The sequence below is a fragment of the Pristis pectinata genome, chromosome 3 (assembly GCF_009764475.1).
Source record: "Pristis pectinata isolate sPriPec2 chromosome 3, sPriPec2.1.pri, whole genome shotgun sequence".
NCBI lineage: Eukaryota > Metazoa > Chordata > Chondrichthyes > Rhinopristiformes > Pristidae > Pristis > Pristis pectinata.
In genome coordinates, this window is record NC_067407.1 from 132,952,077 (window position 1) to 132,972,328 (window position 20,252).

The 20,252-nt window shown below is 41.5% G+C and overlaps 1 protein-coding gene across 5 annotated transcripts in view; it reads left to right on the forward strand.

The window, feature by feature from the left end:
* tarbp1 (TAR (HIV-1) RNA binding protein 1) overlaps positions 1-20,252 on the forward strand; it is a 161,228-nt gene continuing 140,976 nt past the window's right edge. For 3 of the 5 annotated variants that reach the window (XM_052013185.1, XM_052013186.1, XM_052013188.1), the window contains exons 1-9: positions 1-873; positions 7,264-7,361; positions 8,526-8,595; positions 9,643-9,791; positions 10,743-10,795; positions 10,877-10,974; positions 14,992-15,127; positions 15,645-15,741; positions 18,176-18,265. In XM_052013185.1, coding sequence (XP_051869145.1) covers positions 21-873; positions 7,264-7,361; positions 8,526-8,595; positions 9,643-9,791; positions 10,743-10,795; positions 10,877-10,974; positions 14,992-15,127; positions 15,645-15,741; positions 18,176-18,265 — 1,644 coding nt within the window. In that variant the 5' untranslated portion in view covers positions 1-20. The remainder of the gene's footprint in view (positions 874-7,263; positions 7,362-8,525; positions 8,596-9,642; positions 9,792-10,742; positions 10,796-10,876; positions 10,975-14,991; positions 15,128-15,644; positions 15,742-18,175; positions 18,266-20,252) is intronic. The other 2 variants (XM_052013187.1, XM_052013189.1) reach the window with 2 other exon arrangements.

Genomic DNA, 20,252 nt, shown 5'->3' on the forward strand with positions numbered 1-20,252 from the left:
TTGGGTCCCCGCCAGCGAGCATGGAGCCGCGGCTGGTGGTGGATCTGCTGCTGCGCCTCGGCCCTGAGCCGCCGAAGATGCTGCCGGAGCTGTGCCGGTGGTGCTGGGAGGCGGAGCCGGACGCCGGCCGGGTGGAGACGCTGCGCCTCCTGCTCGACGAGCTGGAGGCCCGAGGCCTCGGGCTGGAGTGGCGGGGCCTGCGGGGGCTGGCGGAGGAGCGGTGCCTGCCGCTGCTGCGGGCCGTGCGGCTGGAGGAGGAGGCGGCGGCCGGCCGCCGGCTGGCGCTCGCCCTCTGCCGCCTGCTGCTGGCCTGTTGCCGGCTGGCCCCGCCGGAGCTGCTGGAGCGGGCGGCCGCTTCCTGCCTGCGGGAGCTGCGGGCTTACACCGAGCAGCGGAGCGGGGCCGCCTCCTCCCCGGGCCCCGGGTACTCGGACATCCGCGTCGTGGTCGAGGTGCTGGTGAAGCTGTGGCCTCTGGTGTTGGAGCGGGACCCGGGCACCGGCGAGCTGCTGCTGCCTCTGGCCCTGACCGCTGTGAGGGTGGGCGAGGACAGCGTGGCGGCCGGGGTGGCCAGCCGGCTGATCCCCGCCCTCTTGGAGCAGGGCAGCCTGACCATGCGGGATGTCTGGGACCGGGTGAGGCGGTGGGAGTTCCCCGGCAGCGTCTCCAGACTCCTGTTGCTACTCAGTTCGCTCTCGCCCTCCGGCAGCCTCGACCTCTGGACGTGTACTGAGTTTTGGAAAGTGGTGCAGACGGGACTGGTGCACACGGACAACACGACTCGCAAGAGAGCCTTGTACCTGTTGAACAGGGCGGTGGATGTTTCTAATGCATTGGAAAGGGACTTCGCCTTGGAGTGTCAGAGCGAATACGGTATTTTGATGACTAGTTCATCTCTTGTAACGAGTAACAGTCTTATTGGTATTGGGTTATTATTGTCACTTGTACCGAGGTACAATGAAAAGCTTGTCTTACATACCGATCGTACAGGTCAATTCATTACACAGTGCAGTTACATTGTGTTAGTACGGAGCCAATTGATGTAGTACAGGTAAAAACAATAACAGTACAGAGTAAAGTGTCACAGCTACAGAGAAAGTGCAGTGCAATAAGGTGCAAGGTCACAACAAGGTAGGTCGTGAGGTCATAGTCCATCTCATCGTATAAGGGAACCGTTCAATAGTCTTATCACGGTGGGGTAGAAGCTGACCTTGTCTGGTGGTATGTGCCCTCAGGCTCCTGTATCTTCTACCCAATGGAAGGGGAGAGAATGACCCGGGTGGGTGGGGTCTTTGATTATGCTGGCTGCTTTGCCAAGGCAGTGAGAGGTAAAGACAGTCCAAGGAGTGTGTAAGTGGCAACGCCATCAGTAGACACAGTGGCCCCTGTTCAATTTAATGGAATGGGGAAATCGCCCATCTCTATCAAGGCGCTGGTGGAGTGAGGCATTGAATATAACCTAAAACTTCACCCATTGTGCTGTTTTATGCAGACCCAGTGTCATTGAAGGGATGCAATAGTCCTAGTCCATAGTCTATTAGTCTAATAATCTATTCCTAGTCCGTAAATGCATTTACTCAAGGGTCTTGCTGTCCACATACTCTTGCATTTGCAGCTCAGAAAAAGTCTGCTCTGTCATAATGTAATATTTATATTCCTCTGCATCTGTGGATATTATCCAAGAGGGATGTTATTGTACTTATCCATGAGGATAAGCATGAATTTTTCATCTGATTGCTGACCATAGAGCACCTGTTGGGAGGAGACTATCCAGGAAGGGAATCTCACTGTCCCGGAATGCCATAGAAGGAAGCCATTCAAACATTAAGTCAGTACTGTCATCTGCAAAATCCTCTGTTTCGTCAGGAATTTGGTAATTCACGGTGTCCTTTGTGGAAGGATTGAGTAAATAATGTCATATCTTACCCACTATATGCGAGGGTGAGGAACAGCTGTAAGAACATAAGAAATAGGAGCAAGACTAGGCCAACTGGCCTTTCAAGCCTGCCCCACCATTCATCAAGATCACGCCTGATCTATCCCAATGTTATTTTCCTGCATTATCCCAGATTCTTTGATTCTCTTAATATCCAAAAAACTATTGATCTCTGCATACACCCTGTGGAGCCAGTAGTAATTTTGGAAGTTTCAAAGAAATGGGGATCTTGGGGTGCAAGTCCATAGCTCCCTGAAAGTGGCAAACCAAGTAGATAGAGTGGTAAATTAGGCATAAGGCATACTTGCCTTAGGGGTGTTGAGTATAAAAGTCAGGAAGTCAGGTTGCAGCTGTATAAAACTTTGGTTAGACCACATTTGGAGTATTGTGTGCAGTTCTGGTTGCTGCATTACAGAAAGGATGTGGAGGTTTTGGAGAGGGTGCAGAGAAGGTTCACTAGGATGTTCCTTGGATTAGAGGCTATTAGCTATAGGGAGAGGTTGGACAAACTTGGATTGTTTTCTCCAGAGTGTCAGAGGCTGAGGAGTGCGCTGAAAGAAGTTTATAAAATTACGATGGACATAGATGGGATACTTAGAGTCTTTTTCCTAAGGTGGAAATGTCAAAAAAAACTAGAGGGCATAGGTTTAAGGTGAGCAGGGGAAAGTTTAAAGAAGATTTGAGTTTTTTTTTACACAGTAGTAGGTGCCTGGAAAGCACTGCCAGAGGAAGTGGTGGAAGCAGATCTGACAGCAAGGTTAAGAGGCATTTCGGCAGGCACATGACTGGGTAGGGAATGGAGGGATATAGACCATGTTCAGGCAGATGTGCATTTTAAATCAGCATCATGCTAAGCACAGATTACGTGGGCTGAAGGGCCTGTTCCTCTGCTGTACTGTTCTGTGTTCTGTGTATGAAATCCTCTCATTTGTCTAAACTGTAGAGATTATAGACCCAATCTGTTCAATCTCATACAGCAAACCTGTCACCTCAGGAAAAAATTTGGTAAATCTTTATTGCAAATACAGGTCGTCTCTGGGTAATGAATGGGTTCCACTTTTAGACATTCATATGTTGATTTTTGTCCATAAGTTGGAAAACGCACAAAGATTGCTTGATATCGTAACCATACCTTGACAGTATTACAATTAATGACATCAATACCACAAGACTGATGAGAATGAGCAATTTCAAAAAGTGGAGAGAGAGAGAGAGGAAACTAATTCTGCCATTTGTAGGAATGAATGTATATACGTCAGACTTTTGAATGTTATAATTTTAATGGGAGCTCATTCATAAGTGTCCATAAGTTGGGCATTCTTAACCCAGGGATGGCTTGTATGTCCTATTTTAGGCAAAGGCAATCTCAGTGCAGTCTTACCAAGGCCTTATAATTGCACAGTCATCTTTACTGCTGTAAAGTCCTCATAAATAAAATTGGTTTATTATTGTCACATGTACGGAAGTACAGTGAAAAACTTTGTTTTGCATGCCATCCATACAGATCATTTCATTACAACATTGCACTGAGGTAGTACAAGGGAAAACAATAACAAAATTCAGAATAAAGTGTTACAGTTACAGAGAAAGTTCAGTGCAGGCAGGCAATAAGGTGCAAGGCCATAATGAAATAGATTGTGAGGTCAAGAGTCCATCTTATTGTACTTAAGGGACCGTTCAATAGTCTTATCACAGAAGCTGTCCTTGAACCTGGTGGTATGTGCTTTCAGGCCACCTAAATCGGATTTCCTTATCCACTACAATTTGAACGAAAACCTCTGCTTTTATCTTTGGTGCAGCAATATGAATGACCACATTACATTCCATCTGCCTGTTCCTGTCCACTTTCACAGAAAAATCTGTTTACTCACCACAGACATTCTCTGTTTGTGTTGTGTAGCATGACAATCAAGCCGAATGTGATAGACGCATAACAGATCTGACTGTCCAGAACTGGAGATCCGTGAGGTGTTATGGACCATCACAACATCAGAAATATCACAATATTCAACCTTGTGGCTCAATGTATACCTCACTCTATCATTACCATCAAGCTAGGGGGATCAACCCTGGCTCAGTGAGTCATTGACTCGCCAATGCTCATTTTGGGTTTTGCCAGGACCTCTTGGTTCCAGACCTCACCAGTGCCTTGATTGTCATGCTACACAACATAAACAGAGAATGAGGTGAGTGTCTGACCTTTACAACAAGGCAGCATTTGAGCGTGCCATCAAGGAGCCCCTGTATATAATAAAGAAAAGTCAATTTGCCTCAAAAAAAAGTTTCAGTGGTTGGAGGCAAACCACACTCAGTCAAATGTGCCATGATGTAAAGTTAATCTCACCTCATAGCTTGCACGAAGGAAGATGGTTGTGTTTCAGAGGTCAATTATCCCAGCCCAAAGACATCACAGCAGGGAGTGAAATATCCTGGGCCCACTGGCCATTTTCAACAGGAGAATCATAATCACTTACACTCACCATTCAGTAGCATTACCATTAATGTTCTGGGGGTCATCACTGATCAAAAACTCAACTGGACTGGCTATGTAAATACCTTGGCTCCAAGAACAAGTCAGAGGCTGGGTATCCTTCAATGAATAACTTGTCCTGATACCCTGAAGCTTTTCCACCATCTGCAAAGTGCACTTGTCTGGATGAGTGCAGCTCCAACAACCTTCAAGAAGCTTGTCACTACCCAGGACACAGCAGTATGCATGATTGACACCCAGCAGCCCCTGTAAACATTCATCCCCTCCTCCACTGGTGCACAGTTGGTGCACAGTTGCTGCAGAGTGATACCTTTGTACAATACACTGCAGTCAATTGTCTGTTCCAATGGCACATCCCAAATCCGTGACCAAGAAGACAGCAGCCACATAGGAAAGCTCCAAGATGAAGGTTCCCTCCAAGTCCTACACCAACCTGATTTGGAAATGTGTCGCCAATCCTTCATCATTGGGAGTTCCTTTGCTGCAAAGCCAGCAGTGATTCAAGAGGGCAGCTGACCACTACCTTCTCAGGGTCTTTAGGAACGACAATAAATGCTGTCTTTGGCAGTGATGCCCAGATGCTGAAATGCTTTACAAGAGGGGTATAGGGGAGGCAGATTCAATAGTGGTGTTTAAAAGCAAACTGGGATAAGCATTTGAAAAGAAAATATTTTCAGGGCAATATGGAGAAGCAGGTGAGTGAGAAAAGCCCGATGCCCATGCTTATAGCTGGCATAGGCTTGGAAGGAGGCCATGTGGTCATGTAATCTTTCTTTGATTATGTGATCCTGAGTTTGCTTGCAAGACATTATGGAGGAAAGGGGGGTGGGTCCGTGTTGGGATTGATAATGAAGATGCTCACTTTGCAAAGTACTAGGTGTTAAAGCTAAACTGAAGAACAGGATCTCAAGGGTTATACTCTCTGGGTTATTATGTTTCATTATATTAAGCAAATTAATTTACACAAAGTACTGAAATGTTGAACAGTTAACTACTCAAGCAGACTGGAGACAAATAGTGAAAACCCATTTCCCCCCTGCATTGAATCCTTATCTTTTTAATATGTCCATACTCCATTATTTGAAAGGGACTGCCATGTTCTTTTCAAATTTAGCTGCTCTCAAAGTTATGTCCACTCTAGGTTTGACATGTGATGGCCTGCAAACCATGATGTTAACCCACAATATTGGTATTGGTTTATTATTGTCACTTGTACCGAGGTACAGTGAAAAACTTATCTTGCATACTGATCGTGCAGGTCAATTCATTACACAGTGCAGTTACATTGAGTTAGTGCAGACCCAATAGACTTGATCTCATTGCAGCCTTATGTCAAGCAAGGTTGTGTCACTACCCCAACACTCTTCTCAGTCTTTCTTGCTTCAAAGTTACACTTTGCCTTCAACAAGCATCCTGCTGGAGTGGTGTCAACCTACAGGGCATGGGATGCTTCCATTCCAGAACTAAGGGTGCTCAACTTCAATCGTTTAATAAACCTAACTTGCTGGTTGCAGGCTAGTTGGTAAGGTCACTGGAATCTCGGTCTTTGAATGGCATTAGGCAGACACTGCTGGTGTTTAGACATATTTTGAGGCTGGGCTTAAAGTCTTCATCATCAGCATATGAGAGTGTGTGACTTAAACATATGTAGAACACAGGTCCCATGTCAAACTGCCTCCATGGAATAACACCACCACTGCTCCAACCCCTTCCCCCCCCCACCACCACCATTCACCATTGCCTCCAGTGTGCTAGTATAGCATTTTGGCCATTTGAGAAAAGAATTTTTGAAGATCGAGACCTTCAAGCTGATGGTCTACCAGATATTTGTGGTTCCTGGCCTCCAGTTTGCCTCTGAGGCATGGACCACCTGTAGAAGGCACTTTAGAGCACTGGAGAGGTACCACCAATGCTACCTTTGCAAAATCCTCCAGATCCACTTGTAGAATAAAAGAATATCAACATCCTCTCCCAGGCCTACAACCACATCATGGCTCCAATTGCACTCCATTAGCTTTGTAGGCAGTAGCATACCCAACACCAGACTCCCAAGACGAGCAAAATGTTTCATCACAACAAGAGGCTAAAGGGTGGATAGTGTTCTCAAATCCTCCATATGAAAGTGTAACATTCCCATCCTGGGTATCCCTGGTTCATGAACACTTAGAATAGGAGTATTTGGAGTGGAGCTGAGAACCTCCTTCCTTTGGGAGTGTACAGAAGCCCATGTAAATGGCAGACGTATCACAGCACATCCCAAACCATCTCCTGCCTGCCCCGTCAAGCACCATGTGCTGCACGTGTTATATACTCTGCAGGTTTCACATTGCCCTCATCACCTACCTTGGAACCCTCAGAAATAGAAGGGACACAAGGCATCCTTGACCCTGACAGGTTGCCTGAGAAAAAAGGAAACATTTTGTGTACTATGGTGGCAGATATGCTTGGGTGAGAGCATTATTGGAACCCTCTATACATTTAAAGACCACTAGATTTTCATCCACAAGGGTAAATAAGTTGCATAACTTGACATTTGAAGATAAATTTGTCTGGGTTAAATGAAACTGAAAAGTCTCTGTTGGTCTCTGCCCTATCACAGATATTCCTTTTGCCCAATCCTCCCGCCCCCTCCAACTTTCTCTGCAACTCGGCACGCTTGATTTCTATTTTTTCCTCACTCTGGTGAAAGGTCATCGACCTGGCGTTAATTCTGTTTCTCTCTCCACAGATGCTGCCTGACCTGCAAAAGCATGTTTCTCCTTTATGTCTGGTCTAAGTGTTGAGGCAAATGTGGGAATTTCTAAGTTTCATCCTAATTTGAACATTCTTATTTTAGATTCGTGCCTTTTCTGGTGGTTGGGTGAAAAAAGCAAACAACTTGTACAATTATGGGAAAATTATATTTTAATTATGGAGACATTGGAAGAAAATCAAGTGAGTAATTCATGCTTGGTTTATGTCAAATCTCACTGAAAACTACCACAGCTTAAAAAAAATGAAATTTCAGGTTTAAAGTCATATTCACGTGCTTCTCTATATTGCCCTGCCAGACAGTACAGGAATAGACCCTTTGGCCAATGATGTTGTGTTGAACTAATTAAAACAGTAATCCAAAGAACTTATCTGATAGAGACAGCAGAAGTGTTGAAATGTAGACATTGTGGAAGGGCGTACCTTGACATAAGAGGTTTCCAGTTCATCTGGGCAAAATATAACCGGATTGGATATTGTTGATGTTGGAAATTGGGTAGTGTCGGCATGAGTGAAGCAGTGGTATTGAGGAATGAATTTGAGGAATACCTGCATGACATCTACCTTTCAGACTATTTGGGCAAGTGAACCTTGGCTCTTTACATTAATAAGAGTACTTTCACCTTCCCTGATATCGGGATACTTATGTATTCACTAAGATGATATGGCAAGAAGAGAAATTTGGGGGTCCCAGTGGAAATATCATTAAAGGCATGTAACATTCATGGTCCCTGGATGACCAATGTGACAGCCAGACTTTGGTCTTTTATAGATTTTCTTGATAGAAAACTAGGAGGCTATGTGGGAGGGAAGGGTTAGATAGATCTTAGAGCAGGATAAAATGTCGACACAACATTGTGGGCCGAAGGCTCTGTACTGTGCTGTAGTGTTCTATGTTTTAATTTTGTATAGGTTACAGGAAATCTAACTGAGGTTTTAAAAATGATGCAAAGGTTGGACATGGAGTTTGAACAATGAGTCATTACCCCCTGTATTAGATTACCACAAACAGATTCCTGGAGCATTTCAAAAGGGAATTGGACAAGAACCCTTTGTGGTAAAGAGTGTAGATTATGCACTAACTGGAGGGTTTGATGGATTCCTTTGTTTCCTGAAACTTTGTTACAGTGCCTTTGTATGTTGAAAGATACTTCTTACATTGGTTGTTTTTTTTTATTATTGCTTCTGAGCTGTGGGTCTCTGATATTGTGTCAGTCTCATGGCTGGAACAAGTGATGTCCATACATATGCACAATGAAAATGATAGTGAAATTTTAGCGAAAGTGGTTTGCTTTTCATGTTTCCATTGACAAATTAACATGACAATTCTTTGGTTTTGTTTCTTAGGTTCATGTCATAAGACCAATTTTGCCACGGCTTAAGAGCCTAATGGATACCACTGTTTCCAATGAAAAAGGTGACTGTGACACCTTGTGGTACTTGTATTCTCTCGCTGCATTATCTGTCAATATTTTTAACCTTTGCTATAGTCCAAGACACAAGAAGCAGCTCAGGTTTTGGCAGTTTGTGTTCTTGGTCCTAAACACACTTGTTAGGGAGGATCAATGTTGGTTCCTAGCACACAACGTTATCGTAGCATTTTTTAACCTGTACTTTGGTAATGTTTGAGAAGTAGGATGGAAAGTGCATTTCATGGGGATGTATCAGAGGCATAATCATACAATCTATTTGTGTCAATTATAATAACTTTTAAAAATAATTTTCAATTGCAATTATTATGGAGCAAACTAAATACATAATGAAAATTAAAGGGTTAAAGTCAACTGGTAGCTGTGCTGAGAGTTAGCAGATAAATTCATCTATGGAATGTTAATTATATTGCATGATTTCTTTTCGTAAATATGTCTTAATTGGGAACAGCTGGTTCTGGATCACTTTTAGTTTTCTATCCACACTCTCATCTAATCATTAGGTTATGGGGACAATTTCCCATGTATCTGTGTTTTTGTATCACTCAAGCAAAATGGTTTATTGCTTGGAAGTCTTGTACATCACATCTTGATTTAGAAATAGCAACGTATTCTTGTTTTGACTAGTTATTCCAAGCTCTGTGTCACGCTTGCTTAATGTGTCAATCAATATAGTCTATGAACAGTAATTATGCCTCTCTATTCTGTCCCAGAGATTTCCCCGTTAGTGAACAATGGTGGTGGTTGATGCCCATCTTTCTCTGTAATGAATCTGCTTTGTTTTTAAATGTGACCTATCTGGGCATGCATTTAATTTTTTTGCTGACGCATGGTCAGGTTCCATATGTGCAATGACCTACCCATCTGACTTTAACCCTCCACCACCCAAGGATAAGAATGATGTCTAAGTGTGCCATATTTAAAATTTTAATGCTATTGTGGTTCAGAATTTTTTTTTCATTTTACGTAGATGGATGGAAGAAAAGCAGCTACTGAAGTTGATTAATGAAATGGTGCATTTATATATCACCTAGGTAATTCACTTTTCCACCCATCTTGGCTCCTTTGTGCTTATAAACGTATGTTTCAAAATGAAAATAAAACTGTGATGAAAGAAGGCCTATTTCATTTCCTGGATCTCGATGTCACGAAATATTCAATCAGAACTCAAGAACTGTCTGATGTAAGTTTTTGAAATTTGCTTCAATCAATAAGTGAAAAATCTAAATTTTCCTACAACAGAAAGAAGAAAAAAAACTCATATACAGGTAACTGAATGTTGCTGCTAGGATCAATGTTTTGTGATCCTGGTCAGTATCGGGTAAAGTTGGCATCCTATTTCAGAAACTACATCTGTGGCTGGAACTTTCAATAATTAACATTCAAGCTTGGTATTTAAGGCAGTATGCAACAAGTGAAATGGTCAAATCAAGTCGAGTTTATTGTCACGTGCACAATACATAGCTACACAGCTGGAATGAAAAACTTAATTGCAGGAGCATGACAGGCACATAGCATCATATAAGCAGCATTCACAAGAAAAACATAAATGAAACATAAATTTTACACAATTTTTACAAGAAAGAACACAATTAGAACAAAAAAAAGTCCATTTTAGTGCAAATTAATCAAAGTGGTCATGGTGTTGCTCTACTGAGGCATTGATTAGGGTTGTGCAGGTTGGTTCAAGAACCGAATGGTTGAAGGGAAGTAGCTGTTCCTGAACCTGGTGGTGTGGGACTTCAGGCTTCTGTACCTCCTGCCCGATGGTAGCTGCGAAAAGATAGAATGGCCTGGATGGTGGGGATCTTTGATGATAGATGTTGCCTTCTTGAGGCAGCGCCTCCTGTAGATACCACTGATAGTGGGGAGGGATGTGCCTGTGATGTATTGGGCAGAGTTGACTAGTCTCTGCAGCTTCTTACGTTCCTGTGCATTCAAATTGCCGTACCAGACCATGATGCAACCAGTCCGGATACTTTCAACAGTACATGTCACATGGATATTTTCACTTGAAAATCATGTATTCTTTGAAAGTTCTTATTATGTATCTTTTAGTTCTTTCTAGCTTATTTCACTTTCTTTTCCATTTTCGAAATTTTATACTAATTCAAGATTTTCTTTATAATTTAAGTTTATCTGTGGGCCGGTGATGGATGCTCTTTCAGAAAGTATGCTGTATAGCAGGTAAATGGCTTAATTTTCCTTTCTGTTATTGATGTCACTTCTTCACCTGCCTTGATATGTAATTGCATTTTAAATTTTCAGATCTCCTGATCAAATCATTGGCAGCTGTCCTGTTTTAGCTGTGAAGTTACAGACATTGTTCGTTGATTTTATGGAGAATATGCCTGAGGAATTCAAAGGTAAGCTCTTGAGATTTATAGAACTTGTTTTGAAAGTGATGGATGAATTGAATTGTACTGATGTTTGCGATTCAGGATAACACTTACATAACCTGGTTTGGCTGGATGGTTGGGGCACACTGTGGAAGTAAAGTCAAAGCTCTGTTGATTATAGTTAATGATTTCCATTGCTCTTGTTTACCATGGAAGGTTACTTGAACTTTATATAGAATTCCTGTTAATTATTTAAAGAAATAGTCATGTGTACCTCTATTTAAGTCAATTAATTGTGAACCTAGCCAGATCAATAAATTGCCTTCAAATTTAGAACATAGAACACTACAGCACAGTACAGGCCCTTTGGCCCACAATGTTGTGCCGACATTTTATCTAAGATCTATCTAACCCTTCCCTCCCACAGAGCCCCCTATTTTTCTATCATTCATGTGTCTATCTAAGAGTCTCTTAAATGTCCCTAATGGATCTGCCCCCACAACCTCTGCCGGCAGTGCGTTCCACGCACCCAACACTCTCTGTGTAAAAAACTTACCCCTGACATTCCCCTTATACCTTCCTCCATTCACCTTAAAATTATGAACCCTTGTGTTAGCCATTGTCGCACTGGGAAAAAGTCTCTGACTGTCCACTCAATCTATGCCTCTTGTCATCTTGTACACCTCTATCAAGTCACCTCTCATCCTCCTTTTCTCCAAAGAGAAATGCTCTAGCTCATTAAACCTATCCTCAGTGATTAGGGTAACGCTCTACAGCGCCAGTGACCCAGGTTCAAATCCAGCCACTGTCTGTAAAGAGTTTGTACGTTCTCCCCGTGTCTGCGTGGGTTTCCTCCGGGTACTCCGGTTTCCTCCCATATTCCAAAGACGTACAGGTTAGGAAGTTGTGGGCATGCTATGTTGGCACTGGAAGCGTGGCGACACTTGTGGGCTGCCCCCAGAACACTCTATGCAAAAAGATGTATTTCACTGTGTTTCGATGCACATGTGACTAATAAAGATATCTTAAAACATGCTCTCTAATCCAGGCAACATCCTGGTAAATCTCCTCTGCACCCTCTCTAAAGCTTCCATATTCTTCCTATAATGAGGCGAGCAGAACTGAACACAATATTCCAAGTGTGGTCTGACCAGAGTTTTATAGAGCTGCAACATCACCTCACGGCTCTTGAACTCAATACCCTGACTAATTAGCAGTCTCTTCTGAAAGTTTGATCAAATGCTTTTTGGAAATGCATATCAATAACATAAACATTCCACTGTTCATCTCTTCGTATAATTTTATCAGGATTGCCAGGCATGTCCTCCTTCAGGCTGTTCAGCCACTTTATCATTAATTGTAGATTCTAATTCTGGCCACAGATATTAGTCTATAATTCCCTTTACAAGTCAATTTTGCTGACTTCTTTCCCTGATTCAATATTAATTTCATCAGGATGTCTTGGATGCTATTCTCTTCAGCTGTAAATATTGGTGCAAAGTAATTATTTAACGTGTTTACTGTTCTCTTATTTTCATTTATAGTATTATTGTGTACAATAATACTGTAAATGAAAATAAGAGAACAGTAAAATGGGCCACAGTGCTGCTCATTTCTTTTGTAATAAAATAACTTCCATGCTTTTATTTTCTTTGCTTTCTCAAATGTTATTGCTGTTGCCTTCTGTTTTGACACCTTTTGCTATTCAATGTATTTTTATCAGTTTCCACTGTATTAGCTTTTGCCTTATATGCTTTATCTTTTAGTTTTTAAACATAGGACAGTACAGCACTGGACAGGCCATTCAGCCCACTATGTTGTGCCAATCTTGATGCCAATTTATACTAAATATCCTCCTCCATCAATATCCTTCCATTCCCTTCATTTCTTCTGTCTATCTAAAAGCTTCTTAAACTCTTCCAAACTGCCTGCTTCTACTGCTACCCCTTGTAACCCATTCCAGGCACCTACCACTCTCTGTGTAAAAAAAAACTTGCCCCTCACGTCGCCTTTAAACGTCCCCCCTCTAACCTTAAAAGCATGTCCTCTGGCGTTTGACATTTCTACCCTGGGGAAAAGATTCTGACTGTCTACCCTATCTATGCCTCTCATCATTTTAAAGACCTCTATCAGGTCTCCCCTCAGCCTCCGACGCTCTAGGGAGAACAACTTAAGTTTGTCCAACCTTTCCTTATAGCTCATACCCTCTAATCCAGGCAGTATTGTGGTAAACCTCTTCTGCACCCTTTCCACAGTCTCCACTTCCTTTCTACAAGGGGGCAACCAGAACTGCACACAATACTCCCAAGTGCAGTCTGACTAAATTTTTATATAGCTGCAACATTACTTCCTGACTCTTATACTCAACACGCCTACCAATGAAGGTAAGCATGTCATATGCCTTACCACCTTATCCACTTGCATAGGCACTTTCAGTGAACTATGGACCTGGACCCCAAGATCCCTCTGTACCTCAGTGCTATTAAGGGGCCTACCATTAACTGTATACTTTCTCATTCATTTGACCTTCCAAAGTGTTACACCTCACACTTGCCTGGATTAAACTCCATCTGCTACTTCTCTGCCCATATCTGTAACTGATCTATATCCCGCTGTATTCTTTGATAGTCCTTCACACTGTCAATAACTCTACCAATCTTGGTGTCATCCTCAAACCTGCTAATCCACCTATCTACTTCTTCATTTAAGTCATTGATATATATCATAAACAACAGAGGTCCCAGCACCAATCCTTGCAGAACAGCACTGGTCATGGACCTCCAGCCAGAACAACAGCCTTCCACCCCTACTCTCTGTCTTCTATTTTACTTAATCCTTTCATCATCCATTATTGGTTACTTTTTTTATGTTTTAGAATTAGCAGAGCCTGGGGTGCAAAAATTGGTTATCACATTCAATTCTTAGTTGAACACCTTCCACTGCTCGGCTGTGTTTTTATCCATCAGTTGATTTCCCGAGTTCCTTTTGGACTGGGAAGTCAGCTTTACCTAAATCCAGAATCCTTCGCTGCTTTGTTTTATTCCCTGCTGAACATTACATTAAATAGGATCATGTTGCAAATACTGTATGGTAAATGCTCTTGCACTGTTATAGGATTAATACATTCTGGCTCACTACTCTTTACCAGATCTAATGTGACCTGCCCATTGGTTTGGGGACATATTGTTATAAAATCTATCCCATGTGCAATCTAGAAGTGATTATCTTAACCCTGGTAATCATTGTGTTTTAATCTAAGTAATGATTAATGACTGGTAACATAACACTTACCTTAAAATTTATGGTAGTCTATGTTTTTATACTTTTATTATGACTTGGATTGGAGTTGGCATTTATAGGTGGTGTGCAATACTTGACGCTGTTAGCAACCATGCCTGTGGGCTGTTTCACCATCACAGATGATAAGATGATGTTCATGAGCAGGACATTAGATGATGATCAAAAATGTAAACCCTGATTACTTTTTATATTCCATCCCACAAACTTACAGCTCCTTTTTCCCTTGCTGACCAGCACGAACAGCGCAACTCTGGCCTATGCAAGGATTTACACTACATACCTGGATACCCCAGGCAGCTGTTTTTTTGAGGTTCATTAATTCAATTCAAATAAAATCATCAGTTATTTTGCATTGAGAGTAATTAAGCATCTTTTTGTTTGTTTTCGCTGCTAGATTGACAATGTTATAACTTATACTTAGCAGATTTCCAGATGTTGTGCACAACAAGGGTCAGCAAACAGATACATGTCTCTCCGTATCTAATAATTTTACACCACACGTGTATTATAGTGCTAATCTCAATGACATTGTACACCATGAAATATACCTTGTATAAGTTGGATTATTGCAATAGTTATGGATAAAAGACATATTTACATTGACCATATTTTTGGAAATGTTATAACTTGAGATCAAACCCACGGGTCTTGGAAACTGGAACGAATTTGCAGTTTGTTTAAAATGTCCTGTACTTTAACCGGTTTGTGTGGAAAGCCAAAAAATCTTTTATTTCCTTTGACTAGGTGACTTTCTCACGAAGTTGATTAAGAGCATGGCCACCAAGCATTGGTGCGCCATCCCCATTCTCTTCATCTCTCAAGCCCTAGAGCACATCCCATCATGCAAAACCTGGGGAGTAGAAGGGCTTCACGCTCTTCGGTAAGGACAATTATAGGAAAGTAGCTTTAACTTCACCCACAATGATTTTAAATGCAAATTTGCCTATGCTAATTGGTATAGTGATTGAGCAAAAACTACATTAATATTGGAGTTTGGATATACAGTATATTGAGATTGAAATTTATAGTTGGATAAAGGATAGAAGGTACATAGGGACAGGGTGTATAATACAATCAGAGATCTGCTTGTAGCTGCGGTAAATGCCAACAAGGATGGGTTGGAGCATAAATTTTGTTTTTTTACAGAACTTGAAAAGCAAAAGATGTCAAGAAACTTTCAACACAAAGAGCACCTAATGGCGTGATCCTTCTATTGTGACATGGAATGTGCTTATGACTTAATAACCAAAAACTTTAATGAAATACAATATAAACCAATGTGTTATCCTTTTTTAAATGTTATCCATTTTTTTATTCTTTAACTTTTATAATGCTTGGCTATCATTTGCAGTTCATATTAAAATTTTGCTTCTTATCTTACATCTGATATTTTACAGAGAAGTATTACGTTGTACTCTGACCAATCACCAAGTATTGCTGCGAGGAGCAACTCAGTGTTACCTTCTACAAGCTGCTATGCACCTGACTAATGTGGTAAGGGAAATGTTACTCTTTAGCTTTTATTTGTCAGTAATCTTTGTATATTGAATCTGTTATATCCATGAATCCAACATAAGTGTCTGAATTAAATCTAATAGGGACTCAACATCAAATGCTGAAGTAGCTGTACGCTGCAGCTGCTTCATCAGAACTATACTCCTCTCCAAAGACCTGAAGAAAACTTCATGCTTCTTGTGCCGTCGGTGATTTGATATAATACATGTTATACAGGATTTCTGCTTGTAAATAGCAAGCAATCACTTTTTTTCTTTTTCCATCTTTTCTCTGCCTTCTGCTTATTGACAAACACTGTATTTCATTCAGGAGTACGGCTGGTCTGCGCTGTGCACATCAGTACAAACCCAACGTGCTTGAAGTATGAAACGTTGGTATTTAGTTCCATTTGACCCAAAGAAGCAAAGAAAGCAAATTAGAAGTCTGATTGCTGCTTAAAATGTTCATCTTTTTATGTCTCACCATTGTCAGCAATCCCTTGCTTCAAGGGTGATCCTATACTCACAAATCAATTGGCTGAAACTGCAAATGTTTCTGTGTGAAGAGAGCTGCCTACTCATCAGTGTTTCTTTTCCTTTACCTACTCTTTGCAAGGGCAAAGCATTTCTCTTTGAAGCAGACTCACACTTAACGGAAACTTTGGTGCCATTAATATTCGTAGATCGCCAGCTCTTCCCAGCTCATGATGTCTGTGAACGAATCTCCCAAGAAAATAGCGCATCACTTTCCATTTCCTTTGACCAGCACAGGATTTTTGGTTGCAGCTGAACCGGGAGTATTAAAGTTGTTTGAGGGCTCAGAATATGGGCATCCATTCTGTGTCTGATCCAATGGAGCTAATGCCTGAGGATCATTACTTCAGTGCTGATGATATTGGCTTTGATATAAACACAGATGTTAGTGCAGTGGTCTTCTCTCATTTCCAGAGGAGGATTTCCACTGGCATCATTGGTGATCCTTTTGGAGACTCTTTAGGTGAAGCCAGCAAGTCACCGTTTCACATCCATGAAGATGAGTGGGAATGATATCCAGACTGTATGCTTGGATCTTGGTGTCATTCCTGAGGTCGCAGATGGTGAAGATACACCAAAGTAGTTTCTAACAGGAGACACTACGGTACTGGGACCTGTGCTGAATCTTCATTGATGTTTGCTGTAAGGGAAGGTTAAACCACTGTTTCTAGGGTCTGTTCTTCAATGATAAATTGTGGTCATTTGCAAGGCCTCAAGAGACTGATGAAGCACTATCTTCTCAGATGTTGAGGAAGAGTCTCAGGCTTTGATAAACTTCTTCAGAGATCTAGCACATACCATATATATCCCTCCCGGTGTGTGCAAGGATAGCACAATCATTGGCATATTGAAGATGAATTCCTTGCAACCTTTGGTTTTTGAACTGCCATATCAAAGATTGAAGAGCCCTCTATTCAATCTGTTTAGTGTCAACTCTAGCAGGGCAGTGATCGTTGGTGAAATCAAGATGATTGCGAGGTCAGTGGGAGACAAGGTCGGAATGATGACACACCCTGCCTGCACCATACTTGACTCCAGTGAATGATCAATTTCTTGTTATGAGGTTACCAATGAAGGTCATCCCATTCAGGCGTTGTAACAATCCATGGTGGATTACACATCAAGCAAATGCACAGTTGAGGTTTGTTCAGTTTTTTAAAAAATTAATCTAGGGTAACAGTGACTGTTTTGAACACTTGTGAAAGTGACTGGTGAAGGATACTGGGCTTCATTAACAAGCAGGTATCTGAATCTTTCAATGCATGTTAAAGCAAGCAGAGTTGAAAGTTAGGAAATGTTACCATAAGATTTTGGTTAGAGGGAAATCCAAAAAAATGTCTAAAATGTTCAAGCAGAATTTCAATAGCAAGTTAAACTAATTGAAAGCAAGATTTAGAAAGAGGTAATTGGAGTTACCAAGGAATTCTTAAATTGATATCTTGGATGTAATTGTATATTTTCTAGGATTATAGAATAAGAATAAAATGACAAAGCCTGCTTATATTTTTTTTTAGTATTTTAAAAGTTTAAAAGCCACCTTTCTTGTCAGCTCTGTTCATTTATTTCCCCCTGCTCTTTTATCCTTGGCGGGACATGAGAACTCTTTTGTATGTTATTGATTAAAATATCAGTCTATGGTATCTTTTTATTTGCAGATTGTTTTGCCTTTTCAAGAATGCTGATTTCATACCTGCTCCATTTTAAGTAATTAATTAATTAAGTAGCAATTACAGTATAAATATTGATTAATTTAGTCTATTAGTTGGTGTAATGATGATAAAATTAGTTTTCTGCTTGTGAAGTTTCTTTTGTATCAGTTTACGGTGAATGAAATCCATATTCTGATAAGTGGATCCATATGTTAACTGATTCTTGTTAATGCATTATTTTCGCTCTTTTAGGAACTGGTGATGATCTCTGACATTTCAAGCTTTCTGGCATCCATTCGAACTGAAGAGGCGTTATCTCGGGGGACAAAATTGTGGACGGAGGTGAGAGCAAATAATTACTTTATTGGGCAATGCAGCCGTGAAGAGTTGAATCAACTATTACCAAGTCAGTCATCAGTATTATTTCTTGCAATGTTAACTTTCATTAGACTATTTCTGCATCACTCTTCCTTTCCCCCTTCCATTCTGTACATATTTTAAAAGTCACACCCAATATTTACTTTTTGAAGTTATTTTTATAGATCTTACTATGTCACATTCCTCCCTCCTCTGTAATTTTCCTCCACTCTAATTCTGGTTTCTGGATTATTCCCACTTTGGTTTCTCCACCATTGATACCGTGCCTTTGGCTGCCAAGGCCTGAAGCTCTTGAATTCCTCCCATGTATCTCTCCGCCATTAAGTCTACCTCCTTGATAAAACGTTTGCTTTTATAGTGGCTTACTGCCTATTTTTGATTAATGATGCTCCTGTGAAATGGGATGTTCTGCTGTATCAGAGATGTTACATAAATGCAACCTGTTGTGTGACTCCTTAAAGAGGAGGAGGATGGTTTAATTCTCTGGTTTACACAGTGCATTTGAAATCCTACTTTGGAAGGGATTTTTTGTCTTTAGTTCACTCAGTCTGCCTTTCCCAGGCTAATGTGGTGTGTTAGGAAGCTAAAAAGTCTTTGAACATTATTAGGAAGTGTTTGAGGGACCAGGTTCAATCCTAACCCCAAGTGCTGTTGCAGGATTTACACGTTCTCTCCACGATCATGTAGATTTCCTGTGTATTCCACTTTCTTCCCACATTGCAAGCTTACTGTGTGTTAGTGTAGGTTAATGGCAAAAAGGAATCAAAGAGGAATTGATGGGCATGTGTGAGGGAGAATGAGTTGCAGGAATGCAGGGGAATAGGAAGGTGGGGGGAATGGGACTAATGGAATTGCTGTCCTGGGAGTTCCTATGTCATTAGTGTAAGAAGGCAAGTGTTAGAAATTTCCCTTTCTGTTCGCTCATTTTGGCAAAGCAGTTGTCTGTGGTTAAAAGCTGGTTTAGCTTCCAACTAAACTTAGTCAAATCTATTGAAGCTCTCTCAAGTTCAGGGTTATTGGCCCCTCTTCTGCTATGCATCAATATGAATTCTGCCCCTCCCCACTTCCCAGAGGTCCCCTAATGTAACCTTTTCCAGCTGTACATCCCAGCATGATCTCTCCCCACTTGTTCTGCTTTGGTCTGCTGTGGTTTGGTTCCGATGCAGTTGCACCAGGGAGGCAGGTATTTCACTCAATCCATCTGCCTTTTTGCTCTTTGCCGCCTTAGAACTTTAGCAAAGTTCAGCTTTTAGACGACACTGTAGACAACTTTCATAGGGTCATAGAGTTAAACAGCATGGACACAACCCTTCGGCCCAACTGGTCCATGCTGACTAAGATGCCCCATCCAAGCTTGTCCCATTTGCCAGTGTTTGGCCCATGAACCTTTCCTATCTATGTACCTGTCCAAATGCCTTTTAAATGTTGTTATTGTACCTGCCTCAACCACTTCTCTGGCTGCTCATTCCATATAGGTACCACCCTCTGTGTAAAAAAAAAAAATGCCCCTCTAGTTCCTATTAAATCTTTCCCCTCTCACCTTAAGCCTATGCCCTCTAGTTCTTGATTCCCCAACCCTGGGAAAAAGACTGAGTGCATTCACCCTATATATGCCCCTCATGATTTTATACAGCTCTGTAAGATCACCTCTCAGTCTCCTACACTCCAAGGAATAAAATCCTAGCCTGTCCAACCTCTCCCTATAACTCAGTCCCTCAGGTCCTGGCAACATCCTTGTAAATCTTTTCTGCACTTTTTCATTTAATAACATCTTTCCTACAGCAGGGTGACCAAAACTGAACGCAATATCCAAGTGTGATCTCACCAGCATCCTGTACAACCACACCGTGGCCTCCCAACTTTTATACTCGATGCCCCGACTCCTTTAGTTCCTTTAAAGTTCCTTTAAACTTTTCCGCCTCCATTCCACTTCTTTGACACCACCACCCTT